General features: G+C 40.8%; 2 protein-coding genes across 4 annotated transcripts in view; one reads left to right on the top strand and one right to left on the bottom strand.

The window, feature by feature from the left end:
• Positions 1 to 20,461, top strand: part of FANCM (FA complementation group M) — a 128,402-nt gene that overhangs the window by 20,404 nt on the left and 87,537 nt on the right. The window lies entirely within an intron of this gene.
• Positions 867 to 20,100, bottom strand: LOC137157464 (heme-binding protein 2-like). The gene is made up of 5 exons (XM_067554714.1): positions 19,929 to 20,100; positions 9,945 to 10,036; positions 5,790 to 5,931; positions 1,581 to 1,764; positions 867 to 1,038 (listed from the first exon to the last, which is right to left on the bottom strand). The coding sequence occupies exons 1-5, from the start codon at positions 20,059 to 20,061 to the stop codon at positions 867 to 869; spliced, it is 723 nt and encodes a 240-aa protein (XP_067410815.1). The 5' UTR covers positions 20,062 to 20,100.

Raw genomic sequence — 20,461 nt, forward strand, 5'->3', positions numbered from 1 at the left:
TTTTCAAAGTTCATATCACTATTGCTCAGAAAGTTGAACAGTTGAGCAGCAATGATGCTTACCTTCTGCCTGCTGAATATCGTATTCAGTCATTTAAGGGTGTGTGGTAGTGAGTTGAAAGTGAAGGAAAAACTGAACTATTCACTACCAAAACTTCAATGGGTAATGTGACTGACTGACTCTTCGCATCCTGGACTCTGTATTTCCAAGGTGACAAATAGTTTGGTTAAATATCTTTTGAGAAGAGTGTGTGTGGGGGGGAAATCTGTACTCAGGGATGGGATTTTTCAAAAGTGCTCAGCGTTGACCAAACTCTGCTCCCAGTTTTTACTTATTGTCTTCCACAGGAACAGAGTTAAGTTAACACAGAGTGCTTTTGAAAACCTCATGCTAAATGTTTAGGACACCCTAGAGATGCTGTAGTGGGAAAATATTTAATATGTAAATGTTTGAAAAGTCTAAAAAAATATTTTTTTAACTCTAGAACTTATGAAAACCTTTTGTTACTTGAATGTACCTTGTTTACAAAGATTACATGAATCAATTTGAAAAGTACTATAAATCTCAATGAAATATTATGCATAAACTGTAAAACTGACATATCTAATAAGAAAGTGTATGAGTTTTTCAGAATTGGCAGTAAAATTTCAGATATTAACTCCCATGGCTCAATAACTAAATTGCATTGATTGTCATGCTAATTTGGTAGACTGCAATATATATTTAGGAAAATAGGATTAAAAATGGTGTATAGTTAATCATAAAGGTTTATAAAGCTATCAACTAGCCTCACATGATTCACCTGCAAATTTGTGCCATTGTGTACAAACTGAATTTGGATAATCCTAGGCATCAGAAATGGGAGTCTATGGTCTTTCAAGGAACCATATTTCATTTTGTCGATTTGCAGCAGCTGGATTGGTGTAACCTGCAACAATGAAAATATTCTGCAAACATAGCTCAGGACTGTCCAGAAGTTCTGCCAAGAAGTTTATTTCTCTCATTATAGAGTCTTCATTGGTGACCCCTCTGAAGCTCCTGCAACAACCAATTTTTAATTATATTCTACTCTTTTACTGTATTTCCTGTAGTTCCCTCTAAACCTGGAAGTTTCTCTCTTCCTCTTTCCAGTGATTTTGGGGTGATTCTCAAATGATACTGCTTAATATATGCATCATAGATGGTGATAACGGCTAAAATTTTGCTTAACCCAAAATTTACAATTGTCAGGTGTAATGTTCCCTGTTGAACCCATCATTCAAGTTTTTTTTTTAAAAAGGCCCCAATACAAATTTCACTAACTGACTTCAAAAAGTTAAACACCTTTGTAACCCGAGCCACAATCTACAGAATGTAATAGTTATCTCCTGAGTTGACTTTAGTCTCTGAAACAAGCATTTAGAAAGTGGTGGCTTTAGGTGCTGTTGGCTGGAGGCAACTGTTAATATTAACATTCCACTGTGCCTTGGAATTGCAGCATATGCAATAAATAGTATTTGTCACATCCTATTTTAAATACAGACTTTGGCTAGGAAGAAACCTGTACTACTTTACTAGAACAGGATTAATGTGTTTCTTACCTAGTATAAACAACAGTAGGAGGCCACTCTTCAATAATTATGTCAGAATCATAAGGCTGAGGTGGCTGCCCCTGCAGTAGTTCAGGCAGGTAGTATGCGACTGTCACTGAACGTGTGATCTCTGAGTGAGATTCATTAGTACTCACTATAGTCACAATGGGTATAGTCATTCCCAGGTACAATCCTGAAGAGAAATACATAACCATCACTCTAGAGAATACAAAAGAGAAGTTTTGCACTCAATATGTATGGAGTTTTAAAACTAATATTGAACGTTCTGAAGTAAAGCATAGATAAAGCTACTATAGAGTGGAGAAGTTTTTCATAGCAGAATGGAATTCAGTAGATTTAGAAAGTGGTGGCTTTAGGTGCTGTTGGCTGGAGGCAACTGTTGATATTAACATTCCACCGTGCCTTGGAATCTCAGCATATGAAATATATTAAAATACAGTGTTGTGAGCGCTCTTCCCTGTCTAGATGTAGTGAGGTTTGGCAAAGACTGGGCTTGTCTATACATGAAAGTAAATCCCGGAATAAGGTAGGGTGTGAATTTGAAGTGGATTAACTATTCATGATTAACTCTGTATGTGGATGCTGTAATTCTGGAATATGAGTACCTTCATCTGATTTAGCTTAATCCACTTGGATTTGGAATAGAGCATCCTTATTGCAGAATAGGAGCATCCATACATGAAGTTGCATAGAAATAACTGTGTAAACAAGACCACATAGACTGCCTTAACTCTGAACACTTGTCTTTTTAGGTTTATTAATCTAACAAATGCATGCCATATCTACAGAACAGGGTCTAAATCCAGGAAAGCAGTGACTCTGAAAAAGATTTAGGGGTCATAGTGGATGAAGAACTCAGTGGGAGCTCCTAATATGATACTCTGGTAAAAAGGGCTAATGCAATCCTTGGATAGATAAGCAAGGACTTGGAGTAGGGAGGTGATTTTACTTCTACATATGGTATTGATGAGACTGATACTGGGGTACTTTGTCCTAAGTGGAGCACAGGATCTGGTCCAAGAGGTGAATATAACTGAACCGCTTGATAATAGTGACCATAACATACATATTTAACATTCCTGGGGGTGGGGGGCAAAAGCAGCCCACCATGGTAACATTTAATTTTAGAAAGGGGACCTGCACAAAAATGAGGAAGTTAAACAGAATTAAAAGGTATAGTGACAAAAGTGAAATCCCTGCAAGCTGCATGGAAACTTTTTAAAGATGACATACTAGAGGCTCAATTTAAATGTATACCCCAAAGTTTTTTAAAAAAAAACCCAACATAGTAAGTAGATCAAAATGTACCACCTTAGTTAAACAACAAAGTAAAAGAAGCAGTTGGAGGCAAAAAGGCATCCTTTTAAAAATGGAAGTTAAATTCTATTGAGGAAAATATAAACGATTATGAACTTTAGCAAGTCAAGTGGAAAAATATAATTAGGAAGGCCAAAAAAAGAATTTGAAAAACAGCTAGTCAAACACTCAAAAAGTAACAGCAAAAAAATTTTAAGTGCATCAGAAGCAGGAAGTCTGCTAAACAACCATTAGGGCCACTGGATGATTGAATGCTGAAGAAGCACTCAAAGAAGATAAGGCCATTGTGGAGTAACTAAATGAATTTATTGCATCTGTCTTCATGGCTGAGGATGTGAGGGAGATTCCCAAACCTGAGCCATTCTTTTTAGGTGACATATCTGAGGAGCTGTCCCAGATTGAAGCATCATTAGAGGAGGTTTTGGAACAAGTTGATAAATTAAACAGTAATCAGTCACCAGGAGGAGATGGTATTCACCCAACAGTTCTGAAGGAACTCGAATGTGAAATTGCAGAATGACTAATTGTGGTATGTAACCTATCATTTAAATCTGCTTCTGTAACAGATGACTGGAGGATAGCTAATATGACGCCAATTTTTAAAAAAGACTCCAGAGGTGATCCCAGTACACCTAACTGTAGTACCAGGCAAACTGGTTGAAACAATAGAAAAGAATAGAATTATGAGACACATAGATGAACACAATTTGTTGGATAACAGTCAACATGGTTTTTGTAAAGGGAAATCATGCCTCAACAATCTACTAGAATTCTTTGAGGAGGTCAACAAACATGTGGACCAGGGTGATACAGTGGATATAATGTACCTAGATTTTCAGGAAGCTTTTGACAAGGGTCCCTCACCAAAAGCTCTTAAGCAAAATAAGCGGTCATGGGATAAGAGGAAAGGTCCTTTCCTGGATCAGTAACTGGTTAAAAGATAGGAAACAAAAGGTAGGAATAAATGGTCAGTTTTCAGAATGGAGAGAGGTAAATAGTGGTGTGTTCCAGCGGCCTGTGCTGGGACTAGTACTGTTCAATATATTCATAAATAATCTGGAAAAAGAGGTAAACAGTGAGGTGGCAAAATTTGTAGATAATATAAAACAACTCAAGATAAGTTCAAAGACTGTGAAGAGCTGCAAAGAGATCTCACAAAACTGGGTGACTGGGCAACAAAATGGCAGATGAACTTCAATATTGATAAATGCAAAGTAATGCACATTGGAAATCCTAACTCCAACTATACATATAAAATGATGGGGTCTAAATTAGCTGTTCCACTCAAGAAAGAGATCTTGGAGTCATTGTGGACAATTCGTTGAAAATATCCACTCAATGTGCAGTGGCAGTCATAAAAGCTAATACAATGTTGGGAATCATTAAGAAAGGGAGAGATAATAAGACAGAAAACATCATATTGCTTCATTATAAATCCATGGTATGCCCACATCTTGAATACTGCTGCAGATTTGGCTGCCCATCTCAAAAAAGATGTATTGGAATTGGGAAAGGTACAAAAAAGGGCAACTAAAATGATTGGGGATATAGAACAGCTTCCATATGAGAAGAGATTAATAAGACTGGGACTTTTCAACTAGGAAAATTGATGACTAAGGGGGGATATGATAGAGGGCTATAAAATTATGACAGGTGTTGAGAAAGTAAATAAGGAAGTGTTATTTACTCATCATAACAAAAAAACTAGGGGTCACCAAATGAAATTAATAGGCAGCAGGTTTAAAACAAACAAAAGGAAGGATATCTTCACACAATGTACAGTCAATTTGTGGAACTCCTTGCCAGAGGATGTTGTGAAGGCCAAGAATATAACCGGTTTCAAAAAAAGAACTAGATAGACCTATCCCCCATGAAGTTATCAATGGCTATTAGCCAGAATGGGCAGGGATGTAAAACCATGCTCTGAAGTGGCCCTAGCCTCTGTTTGCCAGAAGCTGGGAATGCATGCCAGGATGGATTACTGGATAATTGCCCTGTTCTGTTCATTCCCTCTGAAGCACCTGGCATTGGCCACTGTTGGAAGACAGGATACTAGACTAGATGGATCACTGGTCAGACCCAGTGTGGCTGCTATGTTCTGTTCTGGTGTCCTCCAGTTTTTCAACTTCCTTTCCAAAATGTGGGGACTTGATTAATGTACATGTACTTTTGTGGGGAGAAAACCCTGTGTACTGAAGGGTTAGTAATGTAGCAGAGAGAGGCACAAGAATCACTATGTGAAAGCAGAAGCAGGACCAATTCATATTGGAAATTAGGCACAGACTTTTAAGAGCAGGGTGATTAACCATTGGAACAATTTTCCAAATCAAGACTGGATGCCTTCCAAGACCAGGAAGATAATTTGTATTGGCTAAAGCAAGTGGGCTCAATTTACAAAGGGTCAGACTAGAAATAAATGATCTAATGGTCTTTTCTGGCCTTTAACTGTGCAAACTGACTCCTTGTAGTCAGTAGTATTCTAAGAGTTTAGAAATATCTGGACTACCAATATCCAGATATCCTTTCAGAACAACTCATTTGTCTAGTGCTGAATGTGTACTCAGTGCAAGTACAAAAATCACGAATTCCAGCCCCATCAGAGCTTGTAAGTGAGTGGACACGGTGGGAAATGAAAGCTGGAAATCACTTAGTTATAAAAGTTGTGCTTTTGAAATGTTTGTGCAAGGAGACACTTCAGTTCGGGTTTTTTGTTTTTTCATTTCCAATACAAAGAAGCTGTCATAGGAAGTTGTTTCTACTATATAGGATTGTGTATTTGGAAGTGGTTGGTGCAAATCAAAACAGAATTGATGAGCGGTGCTGGAGCATAAATAGCAGAACATATTCTAGTTCTAATTCAAAACTAGTATCTGCATTTACCTGAAGAGTTCTGCTCACAAATGTATTTCATAAGCTTCATGAATCCCAGACATATGCTTTGTTCATACTGTTCTTCTTGCATTTTAATACAAGCCCATTTAGCTTTTCCATACTGACGTTTTTCGTAAAGCACTTCCCCAAACTGCAAACAAAAAATAAGACAATGAACTGGTATCTTAATTTGACGTTAAGCTTTGGTATAGGTAATTTAAAGAACACCTCAGTGTTTAAGTTGACTAAGTCAGACTTTTTGACTATTTTGAAAGGAAATCAGCTACCTGGTAGACAGGCAGGAGAATGAAAAGAATGACTAGTCGATGTTTCAATTTAAAAAAAATAAATTTCCATTTTTGCTTTTCAAGTCTTAAATAAGTTCCCTTCGGAACTTAAATATTTAGTTCACTTTTTTGTAGGTAGCTCAAACACTAAGGTTATGTAATGTGTATTGTCTGCTAAGCTAAAGCTGTGTGTTGTCCACTTGCCTCAAAAGAGTATTATGCTGTCTGGTAAGTGGCAGGTTTTTTTAAGACTTAAAACTCTGACTGTGGGGTTGTTGCATATTTTGATATATTATTTTTTTTTCAAGTTTTCCATTAATTCTATCAATGATTACATTGACAAGGGCCATATTCAATGGTGCTGTAACTTGATCATAAAACAGACTCAAGTGGAGGTTAGTGGTAGGTAATGTAACTTACACTGATTTGTAAAATCAGTAGTTTGTAGAAGTACTGTAAATTACAGACTATGTTAAAAGAATATTAAGGTTGCAAAGTCAAATGCTCAAAGGTAAAGAAATACCATGATGAAACTTGCCCATGCAACCTTAATTCATCACTCTTATACGTATGCGTTCTGATACAGTCTCTATACATGATGACATTTTTTCATAAGCGCCCTGCCTCATTCAGTGCACAGGATAGACAGTACTCACTTAAAGACCAGCTATTCAGTATTTTTTTTTATCCTCATTTTTCAATGTGTGGCCTTATTAACTCTACACTATTCCAACCCAGCTCTAAAGATAGTATTAATTTCCTCCTGAGCTTTTCTATAGAACTTATCACTGTAGTGTCTGAGTGCTTTACAAACCTTAATTAATCCATCTTTGGGAGCTGAGGGCACAGATAAAGGTCAAAAGTATCTACTGATTTTGGGTGCCTAATTTGAGATGCCTATATGATTTTTTTTTCAGCATACTTAGCATTATATAACACTTTTGTGTGTTCAAAGCATAGATCCCATTGACTTCAGTTGCAGCTGTGAGTGCTCAGCATTTATTCAGATCAAACCCCTGTGTCTCAAGTTGGGCACTCACAAAATGAGGAACACACAATTAGTGACAACCCCCTGAAAAGTTTGGTTTAAGTGACTTGCCCAACATCCACATAAGAAGGTGGTGGCAGATGCAAGGATAGAATCTGATTCTCCAGGGAAGCATTCAGCTGTGCTAACTGGGAGACCATCTTTCTCTTCCTGCAATCCCGACTCATTCACTACACACCTTGTAATTTCTGCAACAAATGAGGCAGGCGTCCTACAGACAACAACCTCCTTTACTACACAGCATTGATACATCCCCAGAGCACCTTCCATCACATCCACTGAATGAGGCACAAGTCCTGTGGGGGAAAATAGTATATAATTGTCAAGGTTTCATGATAACTGCAACTGTACTATCCCTCCATGATCCCATCAGGGCACCCACTTAAAGATTTCGGGGTCCAAGCCATCGCTTCTCCTGGGCAGGAACTGTGTCTCACTCCTTCCTGACAGGGGTTTTAAGGCTGCAGTGCTCTCTGATTTACCCTGTGGTATCCTCAGCAAGCCATTCTGCCTAAAAAACAGTGCTTGCTCTTTGTTTTTTCTCCGAGGGCTATGATTAGTGTATCGCCAGCAGTTAAACGCTTTCATAAGGTAAAAGCATTATAGAGAGAACTTAAACAAAAACAAACTTTCCTGTACATACTAAAAGCTCACTAGAGGTTACCCACTAGTCTCATCTTCCTTTTCCCCCGAAATAGACAGAAGATCCTGTCTACTGGAACAAGTCAGTTGAAACTCAGGCTCTTTATCCAAAAGTACTTTCCCTGTCTCTTGGTCTCTGGAGAATCCAGTCTGAACTAATATATGTGAGCCTTCTCAGGAGATGGTACCTTTCAACCAGGTGTTACAATATGGGTGATTTGCCGTACTCACCAACTACTGCTTCTGGCTCCTGGAAGAGGAGCTGTGGTAGCCCTCCCCCTTGGAGTAGAACACAATCAAAGCTAAGCCATTCATTTAATACAGTGGACCCCAAAGATACTTAAACTAAATTCAATAAGGTTTCCCGAGAACATGGCAGGAAGTTGCCATATCTGTCCCAGTCATCATGTAATTAAAGACTGCATCATACTGCATAGGCACAAGGGGGCCAAATTAAGGTTGCACAGAGGTTACCTTAATTATGGCATTTCCTATCTTCTGAGTGCTTGACTTTGCAACCTTCATGTTCTTTTAGTGTAGTTCTGTGTACATGTAATTTCCTAGAGACAAGGTGGGTGAGGTAATATCTTTTACTGGACCAAAATTAGACAAGTGCTCTCACCAAAACAAGTTGGTCCAGTAAGTTATTACCTCATCCACTTCATCTCTCGAATATCCTGGGACCATCATGGCTATAACAACACTTTTAAAAAAGCAAACTGAAAAAACAAATCCATCATGTGGCATCCATCATACAGACACCAATGTGGTTCATCAGTAGGTGTGGAAATTTCATCTCAAGTGACAGAGGTCTCCGCAATGAATCTAAAGTAGTAACTGATAGAAGATAACGCACTACTACTATGTGGAGTCACTTAAGGGAGATAAGAGGCACACTTTGCCAGTGGGTTTCATAGTTATTGATAGCCAAGGAATGGTAAGGCTCAGAAATCTTGGGTTAGATTCCAGCCTCTGGTTGGGAGTGTGCTCTACAGACTGTTCTGCTTATTATCCTCCAACTTTGACTCCTTCTGTCTGACCACACTGCTATTTGTAATGACTAATAAATAGCAAATGCAATTGGTGAAAAATCTTGTCTGAAATCTGATTTTCATTAAATGTTTGTCGTAGTTTCAATAACAACTAGTACTGTCTGTCTGTAAACAGGGTGAAATTAATTGAATTACCTATAGATAGATAATCCAGCTCTGTTGGCTACACCTTTTTGGTTTAAATATTGGTGGAGAATTTTTTTTACTCCACTTTTGGTAACTTTTGTGTTCTGATACCTTCTCTGTTTCAGATCCATTGTATTAACTCCACCACTTGGTTAATCAGCTTAGTGATGCATCTTGAGAGTGGAAATGGAAAACTATAAATAACATTTCCACTCCTCAAGATTATTTCAAATTAATCTGGGACGCATTTTAAAGATACACATGTGATGTCATTTTTTTATATTTCTGAAATCTGCAAAGCAGAACTAGACTGTAACTAATCCAGATTCTGAGTAGAGAGAAGATATTCTGTTCTCTGGATTGGAGCAAGCATGAATTGTACAAGATGACAGATTCATAAATCAAAAGCAGACTCATTTTTTGGACTCTACTTTTGTAGCTAAGATAGTTTAAATACAAGCCAAATACTTAGCTTTCTGTAGCTATTATGCAGTGTTTATACAAATTTCATACTCTGTTTCTCTACCTTAACCTTTTTCTGTTGTATAATTTGGACAATCTAATTGTTTGGAAAAACACTGACTTTATTTTTTAAAATTATATTTGAAAATAACATCTGTTGCATACCTGACAAGACACACATTCTGGATTTTCATTTGCAAAGGAAATGTACTCAGAATTTTGAACTTTCTTTTTAACAGGTAAATAAAGGGAAAATATCCTTTAAACTCTTTTAATTTAAGTACACATTCAGTTACTGATTTGGGATGTTTACATACTGAAGTGGTTTTGGGTCACCTAACTTTCATTCTAGGCATACTGATTTTCAATCATTTGTGTGCACTGTTCTCCCCTTCTTAAACTATGGACTGTTGGACATTAGGGCCAGGCTTGTTTCCTCATGTTTTCAGTTACTTTATCAGTCTTGCAGCATTTAGAAAATTAAATTGCTTATCAAAGTGTACTCATTTCAAATACCGGAAAACCTACCATGTAGGAAAAGTATTACCTTTTCTTTGCGGTGTATCAGTGTAAATGGGATACTTTCTCTCTCCTGATGTTGATTATTTCTGGTCAGTTGCTGGATTGGCTCTGCCATGTCTGCAATGAGATCATATGTTTTTAATTCTAGAATTGAAACTACAGAAATAAGGAGTTAGCACATACATCTGGTTTTACTTTTGCCCATTTTGCTTTTTTTTTTTTTTTCTTTGTTAAGAATGAGCCTGACTTACTTCAGTGTAGAAAGGCACAGTCAGTTTACTTCCTTACCTTTGTAACTCTAAAATTATAGTAAATTTGAGACTTTCTATTTATTCCTATCACAAAGTAGCATAGTCTGAGTCCTACTATACTCCCTGCTTGTTGGCACTCCCCTGTACCCCAGTAGCAAACCCCAACATCTACAGCTCTTCAGGAAGCAATGCCTAGATAAGAGTCTAGTCATGGTGACCCACAGTCTCTTGTCACCTCCAATTACTGTAGCTCCATCTTTGGGGATTAATCTACACTTGCACAAAATACACCAGCCTGTTTCCTCCACAAGGCTAAATAAATGACAGCACATTACTCTAGTACTCCATACACCCCATTGGCTCTCCATTCAATAGTGAATCAAATTCAAGGACCCTGGTCCTAATCTCTGAAGCCCTCAATGGGCTAGAGGTTAGCTTTTCTTAAACACCATCTTTCCCTGTGATCCACTGTTAGCTACAAGCAGCAGGGATGCTGTGACTGATGGAGCATAGGGTGAAACTGACGGGCAGCACACTCCAGCTTGGGGCATGTGACAAACTTTGTACCCATAGAAATTGGACTAAGCCACAGTCTGGCTGTCTTCAGAGAATGGTGCAATATCTGCCTTCTCACACAAGCCTTTCCTAATAACAAGGAGTTCAAAGTAGGAGACGATTTTAAAAAAAAGCCCATAGCCCTGAAGTAAAACAAGGGATTTCAGTCAAGAAACTGATCAGGCGTTTGTGCATGTAACTTACACAGAATTAAGTATGACATTAATTTGGAATCTAAATACCACAGATAGGCACTACCACTTACTGGAAAATAAGTTTGCTTTGTCATATTAACCTTAAAAATAACTGATTTCGTACATGCGGGAGTCATTGAGTTAAGCTAAGGAGGAATAAAATGGCCAAACTCATGAAACATGCCACCTGTATGTTTCACTGAAGACCACATCTTTTGATAACCTTTTAAACAGCCACGGGTCCTAATTGAATATTTTAAATAACGTGGATTTTTTCTACACGCTAATTTAAAACCTCTGATTTCGAAGGCTTCTTAAATTACGTTGTTTCCATCTATTGTATAATATTTTATACATATTTGTCGTATATCAATGATGTAATTAGCTATAACCTGCTTTTGATAAAGGATTTTACTTTAGCTTTAAAGGTGCAGAAGATATTTAAAATGAATTTGTCAACTTTTGTAATAGTAAATATTGACTTTCTAGCAAAATTAAGCTGTAATGTGCAAAAAATTGAATCAGGGCATAACAGGTTTCATAAGTTTCTTCAGATTTTGTAAATTCTTCACACCCTACTGCAGAAAGCATTCACAGTGGATGAATGTTTTAACATTAGTCATAATGCCATACCATAAAACAATGACAAGTTGAACTTCGAAAACCTACCCATTTTGTTTGGGCTAAAAGGCACACTTGCATTTCACACACTTCTTTGCTTTGTTCGTAAGCAAAGAGATGTTGAACATGAAGAAATGAGCCTCTTAAATGTTGTGTGTTGCTCATGGTCACGGTTCTGGCAACAAAATGGCTGAATTAAAGTGGCACAGAGACCTTAAGAAAATGTCAGAATTAATTTCTGAATGCTTGACTTTGCAACCTTAATAATCTTTTAATATGTTTTTGTATGTAATTTCCTTGGTTTTTTAAAAAGCAAACTGAACAAGAATAAATTTCCTCATGTGACATTATATGGACACCAGCATGGGTCCTCTGCAGGGCTGGAACCTTTTAGGTCCACTGCACAGATCCCTGCCAATTGAGCTAATAGAATGACTGATAGCAGTTGTAGGTTGTCATCTTGTATGTGGGTCAGCTCTAGAGAGGGGGGAGAGACACTTTACAAGTGAGTTACACAGATAGTTGCTAATAGCAGAGGAATGGTGAGACTCAAGAATCTTGGGTTAGATTCGGACTCCGGAGGGGAGTGTGCTCTAATGGGTACAGACCCTTCTGCCCTGTCCCACTCCAGTCTTTTTTCTCAACCCTGGGTCTTTGTTCCAGTCTCACTCTTCTTGCCTACTCATTTTCATCCGAGACCCAGTCTTCTTGCCCAGCCAGTCCTAGTGTCCCTCTCCAGGCTGCTCATCCAACTTCTCTGCTCTCCCAGGCCTGCTCCCCCAGCTCCCAGTTCTAGTTTCCTTCCACTGGATTCCTAATCCAATCTGTCTCCCTCCCCTCCCTGGCTTCATGTCCGTTTCTTTGTTTAGCCAGTCGCAGTTCTCCCTGAACACTCAGCCCCTTGTCATATCTATCTCCCTTCCCCTGCACCCCCATTCCTTCACACGCTGATTTAGTCCTAGTATCCTTGTCCAGCCTCAGTGTTGTGGCTCCCATCCCCCCATGTCTCCTTGCACAGTGTGTCCCAGTTTCTTTCCTTCCCGTCCTGTCCAGGCCCAGTCTCACCGGACTTCTTGTCCCTTCTCCAGCTACTTTCCCTTCCCCTGGTCTGGCTTTTGTCTCCTCTGCATTCAACTCAGACAGCTTTCTGCTCCACGCTGCTTGGATGCCAGCAGGAGGATCACTGAGAACACAAGAGAGAGGGCTCCCTGCTGTCAGTCCTCTGGTGCCCAGTCTCATCCCAGCCTGGAGCAGTCATTTCATGGAAGGTCTGTCTTTGCCTGTTACCCTGGATTGCAGCAGGTGGGGTGACGTGTAGGAGCAGTGAAGGGATGACACATGCTCGGTTGTCCTGTGGGGAATGATGTGCAGTCTGGCCAGCACTAGGAGATGTGAGAGGCTCGAGCATGGTCCGTTGGTCAGAATTTTCAGTGATTTTAGCTGTTAATCTCTAACAAATCTCTACTGAGCACGTGCAAACTGTGCCTTTTCCAAGGCTTGTAACTAGGGCTGGTTGGAAAATAAGAATTCCCCCTCTCAAAAACATTTGTGGTTTCAAAGCTTTTGTTCTGCACTGGAGGAAGTCTGTTTCATCTACGGTCATCTCACCAAAGAGAGAGCTCCTGTCAGCTCAGACCCCTCTCCTGGCTTAACCTCAATTCATGGAGGAAGAAGAAAATACAATGGAGATGACTGCTTCCTGAAAGTCACCTGCCTTTAGCCATCTCATCCCCCCAGATGAGGCGGTTAATTCTCAATCCTTCTCTGGACAAGCTAAAGGTTTTGCGGCACCTACTAATGAGAGTAGTGGAGATGCTGGATATTTTGCTGGAGAATCATGCAAGAGAATCAACATAAGATTCTGGATATCTTGCAACCTGCCTCCTTGTATTTAGTTTGGACACTTATAGTGGTAGTGTAGACAAGCCCAAATTTATGTCACTCACACCCCTGAGCAAACTAAGATACACTGACACTTAGGTCAGGGTAACAGCATTATGTCAGCAGGAGAGCTTCTTCCACCCCTCACAGTGCTCTCTCCATTAACTTAGGGCTGCTCTACACTAGAGAGACTACAGTTTTGTCGCCAAAAGTCAACTTTTTGCGGCAAAACAGCGGTGGTGTACACACTACAATGCTCCCCCCGCCAACAAAACTCTTCTGCTTTGGTGACCAAATAAAACCACCTCGACAAGAGGCGTAGAGCTTTTTGTGTCAAAATCAGAGCAACAAACCATCAGTGTGGATGCTGTGTGCTGTAACTAGGCTCCAGGATCTATCCCACAATGCCCACCCTGACCGCTCTGTTCACTGTTTTGAACTCTGCCGCACTGCCTTGCACTCCAGCTACACAGGCGGCTTCCCCTCCCCTTTCAAAGCCCCTTGAAATTGCTCAGCAGGGAGAGCTCACACAGCTACTGCCCAGCCAAGCATGCCAGCTCCCGGCAGCAAATGCGCTCCTACCTGGACTACAGAGGAGGGGGTGGATCGTTCTCTTGGGTCTGTGGGGAGAACTCGGAGGGAATCAGTCTTGCTCTCCTATGGCAGGCATGCAGGCAGTGCGGGCTGCTGCTGGGGGAAAAGGGGAGAGACAGTCCTGATGTGCTGTGAAAAGCTAGGGAGGGAGACAGGCTGATGTTGGGGTGTCCCCCTCTCCCCACCAGTGTACAGGTCTCCGCTGGGGTGGGTTGTATTCTGTGCACCAGCTTCTGCCTCAGGATTGGTTGCTTCTGGCTGCTGTCTGAACTTAGAGATAGCGTGCGGACAAACTCATTGTCCCCCAACACACTCTCTGGCTCTGTCCATCTGTCTCACACACACACACTCACCCCTCTCCCCCACACGCTTCTGTGGGCTTCTTGTGTTTGTGTTCAGCAATGTCAGTTTGGCTGATGGGGCAGTTGAAAAGCGGTCATCGATCTAGGGGAATGCCCATAGAATGATGGGATTCAGAAACCTTCATGTGAGGCTGTGGCTGCCCCATGAGTCATTGTAAACCCTTCTCAAAGCACCCTGCATGCAGTTGCGCAGTGGGATAGCTACCAACAGTGCACTGCTCCCGGTATTGTTGCAAGAGCTAGTGGTGGTAATGCACTCCACTGACACAAGGAGCATAGTGAGGACATGTAACAGAGGTTTAATTACAGCGGTGGCTATTCATTGGCATAACTTGTGTCAACAAAACTTCGTAGTGTAGACAGAGCCTTATAGAGTCTTCACCAGAACTCTGCTGTAGTTGCTGCTAGTGTAGACTAACCGTTAGAGTATCTTGTCCAGATCTGAAGAAGAGGTCAGTGTCAGCTCAAAAGCTTGTCTCACCAACAGAAATTGGTCCAATAAAATATATTACCTCACACAATTTGATAGTTGATAGAAGAACTTCGTACTAAAGCAAATTGATTTAAGCTAAATCACTGAATAACATGCATGGCTATGCTGTTTAGAGTAATAGGATTTTTTTTTACCTGCATCTTAAGAGGGTAGTTGGAATAAGGATTTTGATATATTGAAGTCTCTCTGTAGTAAAGGGTTGCAGAAGGGATTCTTTATAATACCTATTTCACTCCTACTAGTGTCCTTTTTTACACCAAAAAAAAAAAAAAAAAATTCCATTAGAGGAAATTTTTCATGTTTAGCCTGAAGGTAAGTCTTTGGAACATCAGCCAAGCAACTTGAATCATGAGGCTGTGACGTTACGTACGTATTGCTCAATTCAGACAGTTTCTTTTTAACTGTGAACATTTGTTATGATTTAGCATCCCATGAATGCTAGTACACAATGTATATTTTTAAAATGGTGCTCACAAGTATGCTAGGTACCTGAGACATTCGGTGCCTATCCTGAAAAGCTTACATTCAGATGTGACATGATGATTGAAGTAACTTTGGGAGGGGACAGGCTAAAGAAGGATAAGTTGCAGCACTACAACTAGATGGTGATTCAGTATAAATATGTGTACATCTTGATGATTCAATTATTTAAATTTTAAAAAGAGAATTAGGATTGAACTATATGTTGGTGTTCTAGAGGAAGCAAGTCTTTGGTGGGATTTCAGCAGGAAGAGGATAGGCGTGGCCTGATGTATTTGATGGGGCTTCGTTTAGAAGTCAGTTAACATGAAGGTTCAGTAACCTCTAATTGTGATGGGTTTTATTAGCATGTACATTCACCAGATATTGAATGTCAAACCAGGCACCTGATCTAAATTCATCATACCTGCTGTAGGTTTCATTTGAGAAAGGAGAGAAGGATTCTACTCGGCAGCCACAAACCTAAGTAGGTATACGGCACACACGGTATGCCTTTTATATTACAATGGTGTCAGGTATGTTAGCTAATAATTTTAAAATTCAGCAACTGGATGCTTCAAACAAGTAGGATGGGCTTGGTTTTGGCAAGTTTTTAAAGCTTCGTAAGGAATCTCTTAAGTTGGAATCAAGTAATCTGAAATCTGTTATAGGTTTTCTGCTTGTGACAATGGATAGTGAAGGAATCATGTTTATAACTACAGGAAGGTCTAGGTTATTTATGTCTTCTCAAATTTCTCACCACTTTTATATTTGTTATATTGAGGCATTTGCCATGGTCCATTGGGTAGGCACTGGTTTGACTGTTGGGCAAGCTGTTGCGACAGTAATAGAGTATCAGTCCCTTTCTTAAAACTCTACAAATAAGTAACTATTAGAATGAACAGCATCCTTTTGAAAGCTACGTCTCACATTGTTTCACAGAAGAGATGTTGCCAGGGCATACTCCAGCTCATTCTGCTGGTCTTTTTAGAGATGTAAATGAACTCTAGAGATGTAAAGGAACAGGCTTGTGTGCATTTATCATTCTGGGCCTCTGGAGAATCTGGGTGATCAAAAGGGTTCCCTGATAAGGTATTGACTAAGACTGCAGACTTCTTTGGTATGTATATTAAAACAAGCTCAAATCTCAAATACATGAGCAATCTCTGGCATGTAAGGGGGACCTTGTTTTAGTCTGCAGTGTTTATTAGGAGTTGCTGCTCTGTCACAAGCTTGAAAATAATCTAAGACCCTAAAAATATCTTGTAAACCTCTCTCATGCTCTCAGTGTATTCTCTGTATTTTGGTGTATCTGGTTTCAGTGCCTGAAAACTGGAACAACGCTATGGTCTTCCAGCCGTCTCTGTGGAAATGGAAGACCATCCCCACAGAGACCTAGCTAAAGGTGGAATGGTCAATGCTGTAGAATTGGGAACAGCAAAAAAAGCCCATACTAGGGATATAATCAACAAATTCTTTTAGCCAATGCTTTTGTGCTTTTAATCTCTAATCCACAGAATCTCTCGTGGTCTTCTGAGGACAGGCTAGGTCTGAATTTGCTCCAAAAATTGTATTATATGCATCTGAGAACACATTTTTTAGGAGGTGGCATCTCAATTAAAGCTTTGACTTTTTCTGGATCTGCCACCTACCCCTTCTGTTTGTATGCCCAAAGAAATGTAATAGGGTTTGTCATAGCAAATACTTTTATCTAATTTTAGTCCAACAATCTGTTTCCTTCTGAACTTGATTTAATCTTCTGTTCCTCCTCTGACTCTTTATTATTTGGTATGCTATCCCTGTGAACTTCCACTTTTTCCAAGTCTTGCAAATTCTCATTAATTTCCTTTAGAATACATGGCCCAAGTCCACATGCTTGCCTTCTGTGCCTTAGTTTCCCCAGTTGTAAAATAGAAATTATACTGAACTTAAAGGATTTCAAAATCCTTTGATTAAAAATAGTTATATATGCGCTTTGTAGTATTTGTCATAGGCGAGCAGAGCACAAACTTGCTTGTCCAAGTAGGGAAGTCTACTTGGGTCACTTTTTTTTTCTTTCAGGAGAAACCTTACCTTTACTACAAAGTTATGATTAAGAATTCAATCATGAATTTACATTGATTCCCTTTTCAACCTTGACTCAGCCTTGTGAAATAGATTATAGAAAGGTCTTCCTACAGAACTGTGGGTACTACAAAATAATTTCCTTTCTCTTGTGTTTCCCAAATAGTATGTAATATTGGTTAGCAAGTCTTAGTAAAATGATGTATTCAGATATTATATATTAGGAAACTGGCTACTTATGTGTGAAGCTACTCTCCTCACAACAGACATGCCTTTGCCTTGGTCATATGAATCTCAAATGGGAAAGGCTCTACGTATTTGGAAAATTTGAGTTCTTGGTTCTCCCTACCCCGTACAGAAGCAGAACCAGCAGCAGTACTTACTGGATCTGAGCTGCATACTGAAAACCCTATGAGGTATGATGACTTCCTAGACACAATAACTTCTAAGGAAGCCTCAAAAAGAAAGCAAAGTAGTGGGCTCTCATCATGTATAAAAACAGTATCTGCTTGTACCTCTTTAGAATACCTCTTCAGTTTTAAGGGAAGGACAAAGGTTTGTCTGTTTGCCCAAACTGGTTTGCCCATCCCCAATTGTAATGCAGGAAACAAGGGAATTAAGGCTAGGATGAGAAATGTAAACATGACCTGAAATGAAAAATAAGTTGGGTTTTGTGATTTGGTGGTTGTGTTACGTTCTAAATCTCGGTAATATCAAGTCTAAATGGTTTTCTGTTGATTTTGTTGAAGTCTTGTTGATCTCAGATATGGACTGAGCTTTCTCGTACTTTAGCTGAAAAGTGTTACAAAAATCCCTTCTCAAGTGTTTCTCAGTTTAATGCCCACAGGTTTTAAGTGAGCTGAATAAAACTCGCTCTCATTTATCTTTCAGATCCTACTTATATGTCATCCTACAACTTCTCTGATAATTATAGTCTTTCAGGTTCCTGAATTTCTCAAAAATGGAAATAAAACAAAAACACATGCATACTTTCTAGACTTGATATATTCTAAAGAAGCGAAAAGTCACTTTTTGCCTATTGTAAGTCACTAAACTGAATCTTTTTACCCTGTTCTGATTCTGTTCCTGATATTCACTTAGTAAAAACAGATCAAGGATGGTGATAAAGATGGGTGTCCTTTACAAAAAAAAAAAAACAAAGAAAATCCCCAAACTCTGTTTTGGAGATGGGCTGTCCAAATTTTTTAGACTTAGTGTGTGTCCTCTACTACAAATGAGTCAAGTTCGTAAGACCTGAACAATTATTCAAAACAATTTTTTTTAAAAATTCCACAATTATTTTGAAAAAAGTTTTAGTTGAGACTTTGTTTATACAGTGTTTGATCCAATTCTCATCATGTACATAATGCCCTGGGCTTTATGGTTCAGGCCATCCAGTTCTCAGATGGAAGTGTTACTTCTCAAAACACTTGAAACTAAAGGTCGAATTTAGATTCCCTTAACTATAGTGAAAAGGCAGTATTTCTTACACAATCGCAAGTACCAAACAAACTTTTATAGGAGGTCTCCCTATCCTAGATCCTCACATTAAAATATTACTCTGTGGGAAATTTCATAATGGCAGTGACTCACATTTTTTTGATAAATGTGACAAATACAGATTAGAAGGTGTAAATTCTGGCTTGTAAACCAGATATTTAGCAGCAAGCTGGCAGAAATCACTGTTCAAAAATAGTTGTGCAAGCAGTGTACTCAAATACAGTAGAGCCACAGTCTAAACAGCCCCTTTCCTCCCCCCCCCCCCCCTTTAACTTTCACCTGTACAAACCTCATAACTGCAACCAACTTGTTTTCTGTTTCACCAGTGTGGAAACCAATTCCATTAAAGACTCACTGTGATAAAACAAATTGTAATCTCTGCCCTGCCCGCTGGTTGGAAGGATCATTGCTCCTCTTCCCTCCCTTTTAAATGTCAACTATAGGGCCTGCGCATCTTGAAAAAAATCTGAATAGTTCATAAAACAGAAGTAAATTTGTGAATGGTATGACATTATTGTAAGACTCCCCAAAGAACTGGAACGGTATTTTGGCAAACATGAAATATCAGGTTCCTACTAAATCTGCTCCTTCCTTCTGAATAATCTCGCTAAATCCTAACCTGTTTGTTCGTATGGAGAGGTTTAACCTAGCTCGAACGTGTTGTATGCAGTCCTTACAGACACACGCGTTCACTGCATAGAGATGAATACCTGCGGTGTACCAGCCTGAGATGTCCACGAGTACTTCGTTATAGGCTGGGGCCCGGTCTCCGAGGGAGGGTGTTTAGATCAGAGGTGGGATTGCACCTGGCAGGGACCAGCCCTCCGCTGCCAGCTCCTCTTACACAGGCCGGGCTGCGGATGGAGCTGAGCGGCGGGGCTGTCCCGCTAGGCGCGGCGGGAGGCGTTTGAATGCCCTGTGCCCGGTGCCGGTAGCCCTCGCCCTGCTCCAGCCGCCTGCGAGCCGGGGGGACCTGACAGCAGCGTGCGCCGCCCCGACCCGCCCTGCCCCGACCCCCGCGGCGGCGGCTCTTACCCCGGGGCACGTCCACCTGGTGCCCCCGCGCCACGCTCTGCCAGTAGCCGAGCAGCCGCTCCTGCTCCGCCTCGTCCTCCTGGCTGCCGCCGTTGCTGTGATAGGCCGAGTCGGGGCTCTGCTCCTCGGCCATGCCCTCCAGCTCCTCCAGCGTGATGGGCGCCGGGCCGCCCGCCTCCCCCGCCGCGCCGCTCATGCGGCAGCTCAGCGCCTCCTGCTGCATGGCTCGGTGCGCGGCGCTGCAGCTGCCCTGCTCTGCTCTGCCCTGCGCCGCGCCGCTGCCGCCCGGCCCGAGGGACGCGCTGCGCTCTGCGGCTGGGGCACTGGCAGTGGCGGCGGCGGCTGGCAAGGCGGCGCTTTTGCTCGCCCAGCCCAGCCCAGGGACGGGGGCGGCGGGCGGGCGGGCGGGGCTGCCTTGCGGACTGGCTGCTCCGCTAGCGCTGGCCGGCAGCTGTCAGTCAGCCTTCGCCTTGCCCGGCCCCTGGCCCCGGGGAGCAGATCGTGCGGCGGCGCCCCCCTTCCTTCCCTCCCTC

Source organism: Emydura macquarii, unplaced genomic scaffold (assembly GCF_026122565.2).
Source record: "Emydura macquarii macquarii isolate MOO-44397 ecotype Brisbane River unplaced genomic scaffold, CSIRO-AGI_Emac_v2 contig_1551, whole genome shotgun sequence".
NCBI classification, from domain to species: Eukaryota; Metazoa; Chordata; order Testudines; family Chelidae; genus Emydura; species Emydura macquarii.

Excerpts from the sequence above, each read along its gene's own strand:
- LOC137157464 (XM_067554714.1), bottom strand. The coding sequence starts at position 20,061 with ATGGCCGAGGAGCAGAGCCCCGACTCGGCCTATCACAGCAACGGCGGC. Across the intron at positions 10,037-19,928 it reads CCAGGTGGACGTGCCCCGGG|ACATGGCAGAGCCAATCCAG; the intron begins GTAAGAGCCGCC and ends ATCTCATTGCAG. Across the intron at positions 1,765-5,789 it reads TTGTGAGCAGAACTCTTCAG|GATTGTACCTGGGAATGACT; the intron begins GTAAATGCAGAT and ends ATTTCTCTTCAG.